This window comes from Notothenia rossii (assembly GCF_949606895.1).
Source record: "Notothenia rossii genome assembly, chromosome: 6".
In the NCBI taxonomy this organism is placed as follows: Eukaryota; Metazoa; Chordata; class Actinopteri; order Perciformes; family Nototheniidae; genus Notothenia; species Notothenia rossii.
Window position 1 is genome coordinate 79,217,002 of NC_136909.1, and position 6,043 is coordinate 79,223,044.

At 39.9% G+C, this 6,043-nt stretch overlaps 1 protein-coding gene across 1 annotated transcript; it reads right to left on the reverse strand.

Annotated features, from left to right (window-relative positions):
* Nucleotides 1-192: 192 nt before the first annotated feature.
* Nucleotides 193-5,087, reverse strand: myoz1a (myozenin 1a). The gene is made up of 7 exons (XM_079691084.1): nucleotides 4,976-5,087; nucleotides 4,847-4,882; nucleotides 2,516-2,602; nucleotides 2,130-2,314; nucleotides 1,421-1,691; nucleotides 1,040-1,205; nucleotides 193-958 (listed from the first exon to the last, which is right to left on the reverse strand). The coding sequence occupies exons 3-7, from the start codon at nucleotides 2,598-2,600 to the stop codon at nucleotides 727-729; spliced, it is 939 nt and encodes a 312-aa protein (XP_079547210.1). The 5' UTR covers nucleotides 2,601-2,602; nucleotides 4,847-4,882; nucleotides 4,976-5,087; the 3' UTR covers nucleotides 193-726.
* Nucleotides 5,088-6,043: the final 956 nt, after the last annotated feature.

The window sequence follows — 6,043 nt, forward strand, 5'->3', positions numbered from 1 at the left end:
AGGAATTTGAATACTTTTTCCACCACTGCTTTAAGAAATACTTAGATTTTAATTCAATGACGCCTATTTAGTCTTAAAAAATGAAAAATGTATAAAGATCCTACGACTATATTTAAAAAATAGTTAATACAATTGGTAAGGATTTTTACATAAAACCATTTCCTTTGATATTTTATTCACTCGACAAGAGAATTGTTCCAGTTTTAAAGGGTTTATTGTGGAGAAAGTGTTGGTAAGGTAGGGTGAATGATCAGCATGCATTGTGACATCATTGTAGGGTTATCACAGTTCCACAAATAAACAGAAATCCCTAACAACAAAAAGACCCTGCATGGTAAATAACAAATGTGGCAACAACTTGACATCATGACTGTGCTCAACTGTAAAATAGCCTAAATATATCCTTCATACTTCAATAATTCTTTCAAAATCTGCAACTTCTCCCCAAAAACAAAACTTTTCTGACAAATCAATTGTTTTTACTAAACGTATAGACTCAAATAAACGTTATGTTTCATCCTCACACAAGCTTTTTTATTTGCCTTAAAACCACGTACAGAGCAAAAAAGGAACATGACCACATTTCATATACACTTTCAGTTATCCACACAGAGGGATCCAATTCATGAATATAACAGTTAACCGTAAGCTCTTCTGTTGTGTACAAGCTTAACGTGTTTGCAAGCATTCATGCAACGTCAGTGTTATCACAGTATGGATGTTTCTTCACAGCTCGTCAGTCTCTCCATCGAAGGGCACAGCATCTGTCTCCATATGAATGTTGCCCGGCTCACCGTTGCCCACCCAGCCAATAGGAGTGCGGTTGAAGGAAGGCCGGCAGCCGATTTCATGCTGGTACACCATCGCGGGTTCAGGTTCCTCTTTGGCCTCAGGTTCTGGCATCTGGAATTTCAAGAACTGATTGGCCTTCTCGAAACCGCCAAACGGCATGGCAGACCTAGCAAAGCAAGGTGAGAGGATTATTGAAGCCCCTTTTTCTTCGAAGAACACCTAAAAAGTCAGGCCTTGCGGGACGTACCTGTTGAAGCTTTTGTACTTGCGCAAATCCTTTGCATCACAAGGACCAGCCATTCCACCTTTCATAGTTGCTACCAGAATTTCATCCCCCTTCATGGCCTTCTCCCATGGCGACACGTACGACTTCAAAATAAGCATCGTCTTAGATGCATCATCACTTCCACCTCCTGTGAAGAAAATATCCACGACTAGAGCATAAGACACTCTCAGCCTAGTTGGTAACATTAAATAAAGTTTTACAAATATGTTCATAGACTTTGGGCTGGTTTCAGTAATATTTGTGATGTTGAACAAAAAAGTTCAAGAGTCTCTCCAAGAGTTAGGAAATGTTTGACTATGAAACAGAATCTTTCTACCATAAAAAAACAAACATGGTACCTACCTTTAAGTGGAGACCACCCACTGTCTCCTTCTCCACCTTCTTTCCCATGGTCGCCCCCACCCTGTCCACCTGCCCCTGCTCCGTCTCCTGCTCCTGCACCTGCTCCTGCACCTTTGCTTCCAGGCTTGGGAGGAGGCACTGGAGCTCCTCCTTTGCCGTGCATCCCTACAAAATTCAGTCCAACCTGTTTGCTTACAAAATGTCCACCAACATTTATGATGTCACCTCTCATCTGACCTCCCAGAGAGGGAACAAACTTCTGGAGGTCGTCCTGAAAGAAAAATCATGGATATATTAACCACGTGACATCATTTACTAGGTTTTATCTTATAAAAGTTAAACCTGGAAACTAGGCTTCACTGAGAACTCTCAGTGAGCATTGTAGGCTTTATCTTCTGCCAGTCAATCTGAATATTCATCGAGCTGGTTTGATTGATCAATAATTATCTAAGGGTTTTAACTTTAAAACAAAAAAAATCAAGTACATTTTTGCTGTCCTACTATTATGTTTCTTTCAGACAGCTACTGTATAATATGAATTAAAACAAGTATTTCATTAGGACAGATTCATGTTGTAAAGTGACAAGAATGTATGTTTCTTCAAACATTGCAATACGTTTCTCTGTTGAATGTTGTGTGTGCTCAAATTGTGTCGTATATTTATAAATCTTTTTTAATGAATTGGCATCCCCTTAAGTTTTGATCTCACCATAGCCTCATTGCTGAAGATGTCAGGGTTGTTCTCGTAGATGAACCTATCCACTCTCTTCTGCCTCATCCTGAACATCTTGGAACCTTTGTTGTTCTGCAGGGAAAGCTCCTCCAGCATGATGTCTTTGGGAGACCTGATCTTTGTTCCCAGGTCCAGCTCGGCCTCTGGATCTGACTCATACTCTAGGTAAGGAACATTTGAATACGTGTTACATTTACAAATGTCTTAATGTGGAACTAAATGTTTCCAAGTAGTCTGGGTGTCTCTGTAGTGATATGCAAAACACAAACAAATCCTAACCAAGTATTTTAAGACATCATTTTATGTTAACATGATAAAGCTGCAGTTAGCATATGGAAAATGTAACTTTATGCCAGCCTTACCATCCTGAGTGATATGTGTTAGGTCGGTTATGATCTTGGCGAGATTTTTCCGCTTGTTCGGCGGGGCAGGTTTTCCCAGAGGCATGACTGGAGGATCAGGAAAGACAGGGAGTTAGCAGTAACAATATTATGGTTACAAATGATCAAATGTAATGTATCATTCCTCAGCATATAGAGCGTTATCAAAGTCAACCTCTTTCCCAAGAAACAAAATAAAAGTAGCTTCTCAAGAAAACATTTAGTTATTTAGCAATCAATTGAATATGAATAACATTGTTTCTATTTCAATATGTGTGATTCAATGTAGCAACTTGAGGAACTCGTGCTCAATGTCATCTATCCTATTTGAAGGAAAAATTGACGGCAATGGGACTAAATCTGTGTAGGTGCAGGTTCACTCAAAGGTTAAAATTAAATAATGGGAGTGTTTTTATATTTCGTTTCAAGATGCATTCCACGCAATAAAAAGAACATACTGCTTTACTTACTTGACGATAGTACAAACGTATCTAGATCCCTAGTCTCACCACCTACAGCAGGGCTATTCAATTGGCAGCCCGCGGGCCAAATCCAGCCCCGGGGTGATATTTACTCTTTTTGAAGTTTTTTTGTTGAGTTTTTAAAAAAAAAGATGTTTTAAAGAGTGCCTTTATTCCAGATAGGGTGTTAAATTGAGAGATAGAGGGGAAGACATTGCCTGAAAACGTTGGCGGGCTCGGGTTTCGAACCCCACTATTAGCCACTGTAGTGACAACTACTGTCATTTATTGCATCTCTGCGTGAATGATTAGATAATTTCACCTAAATGAAATCAAATGAAATGATGTTGATGGTTAAATCAGCTTCACATGTTGGCCTACTGAGATCTGAACTTGCCATTTAGATCTAGAAAGGCCTTGGGGCTATGTTGTTTGATATAATTAAACACAATATATGCACTCCACTATGCTGTTGTAGTATTTACTGCATCTGAGGCTCTTAATATGATTGCTCATATTTCAAGCCATGTTTTTCCCGGCCCCTTGCTTTGGATCATGTTCATCAACCGGCCCCCATTCCAAACTAATTGAATAGCCCTGACCTAGAGCATCAACAACCCCTGAAAGTGAATCTACGGGATCGTAATGTATCAGACACGCACACAGTTCAGATGGGCCCTGCTCCTTTTTCAAGTTCAAGGGAGATGCCATTGCCCTCAGATTCCCCACGTTCCCAAGTGAAAGAAATGTCTGCTCCAAAGGAAACATATAGCTGAATGTTTGTTTCAGATCTGTTTGGGGACAAGACCTGTACACAGACTAAGACAACATTAACCAAATCAAAATGTGCAAGTGCTAGTGCCATTCTACTGCAGTAGAGGTGAAGGCCTCATGATCATAAAATAGCATCTGATCATATTCCCAAATCTGCGGCCTTCATGGGAACATGTAGAAGGGGAAACTGAGGGCATTACTTTACTCTCTCATATGACGCGATATCGCTCACCATTAAATCCCTATAACTTTAACAACCATATTTCTTACAACCTGTGGATCCTTCCTTTTCTAAGGATATGCATCTGGTGTTATACATTATAGTTTATTTTTTACAGTTTTTTGTCTTCTTATCGGATAGGCACCTTGAGCTCTTAACAGTTTCTTTAAAACCCAGTCGCGTAGCAAAACATCACATCTACTGACTGTAACTCAACCCACTGCAGCTATTTTTAACTGCTGTTTCAAGCCAAGACATTTAAGCGACATGTTATGCCGTCATTTAGCTAATAAACATGCTTGACACAACCCTAAGGACACAACTCAAACCTCCCGAAAACAATTCTGAGTGAATGTTTGGACCTCTCTCAAAACACAAGTGATAGCTCGAGTTACTGTAACTGTTAATGTGAAGGGTTCTGGACGCTGTTATAGTTGCTTTAAATAATTACTAACTTAGCCTTGTGCTCAGATTTACCTCCCCCCCTATCAGAGATTGGTAACACCATATCAAATCTTAGCAACGCCCACCAAGAGGGATGGTCAGCACATTCACCCATTCCTCTGGTAATTTTAAGACGTACGATGAAAATGTAAAAGCAGCAAAGTGACTCCTTAAGTCCTTTTCTCTTAGTCATTTGTGAAATCAAAAAATATTTCAATCAAAAGCGAGCTATAATCTGGTTACTGAGTTGTTGACCTCCTCTTAGATTAGATTCTCTGAGCTCAGCTGCTCAAACCAGAACACATATGATTGGGAACATCTTAATTGCCTCTCACCATTTTTGTAGTAGCCAGAATCCAAATCCAAGCTGTATTAGTAGAACAAAGAACACCGATGGGATGCAAATCCACTCACCGGGTTATTGTTGCAATCCTGGGACGAGAGACAGACCTATAAATACCAAACAGAGAAGAGGAGACTCAGGGTCCGATGCTGGTGATCTGGATCACACGTTTACAAATCCCTTAGTGCCTCTGAACCTACGTATGGCTAGACCCAGTTCCAGGGAAGTGCAAAACCCACCCTTCACTCAGATGGCAGATCTTTCAGAGGGATGGGGGTGTGGGTAGCAGCAGTGTTGGTGTCAAGACAGGAGGAGGAGGAGGAGGTTAGGATAGGGCTTGGGGGGGCAGAGGCAGGGGGGAGAAGTCTCTGTTGGCCAGCTGAAAGTGCTGATGGGGATATTAAGGGAACAAAATCATTCTCACAGATGGTTCAGAAGCCTATATTTAGTAGCAAATAACGAGGGGAACAGAACTCAGCTATAAGATCACCTCAAAGGACTCTGGGGGCTGTTTAGTGGTACACACAAGTACACAGTGCAACTTTAATGTGTGTATATTAAGACCCTGACAGTTTGTGTTTCAAAATGAGGGTTGGCCCCTTTCCTCCCTGCATTTCTCCAACCTGACAGTAGATTGTCACATTTGCAGTTTCTTTGAAGCGTTAACTTACTGGACATGATGGGCATGTGACAAATACATTTCAGAAACTCCAACAACGTTGGCATGGCTTGATCAGATTGTGCAAGTGAATGCAAGGCACTGAGCATCTTAAGACCAATAACCAATGTAGGCAACACATGTCTTGTCCTGCAATATTCTTTGTTACGTGTTCATAATAGAAGCATTTCAAAATCTACAACCTGAATGCAGAAAGAATTTCAAAACTTGATTGGCAACCATGTGTCCACATTTCCTCAGCAGTACCCTTTGCCCATTCGCCTGGGACATTCCTTCAAGAGGGACAATAACTTCTGTTACCTCAAAGCTAGCAATGTATTCTACACCACTATTTAATTTGCTAATTTCTGTATATTCCTATGGTATTAGAAAAACAAATTATAATTCGAAAAATAATGCATAACCCATATTTCAATGAAGTATCATATATTATTGTTTACTTCTAAAATGTGATGTTTTAGCAAGTTTATACTTTATATTTCAGAATTTTTTGATCTTTTCAAAACGTCTTAATATTTTTTGAATCCGTTCAGTTAAGTAGAAATTACAATTAAAGCAAGGACCTGGCAATATATATTTTCTTCTATAA

Coding starts and splice junctions, on each gene's coding strand:
- myoz1a (XM_079691084.1), bottom strand. CDS start 2,600: ATGCCTCTGGGAAAACCTGCCCCGCCGAACAAGCGGAAAAATCTCGCC. Junction 2,315..2,515: donor AACACATATCACTCAGGATG/GTAAGGCTGGCA, acceptor TTCCTTACCTAG/AGTATGAGTCAGATCCAGAG. Junction 1,206..1,420: donor TGGGTGGTCTCCACTTAAAG/GTAGGTACCATG, acceptor TTTTCTTCACAG/GAGGTGGAAGTGATGATGCA.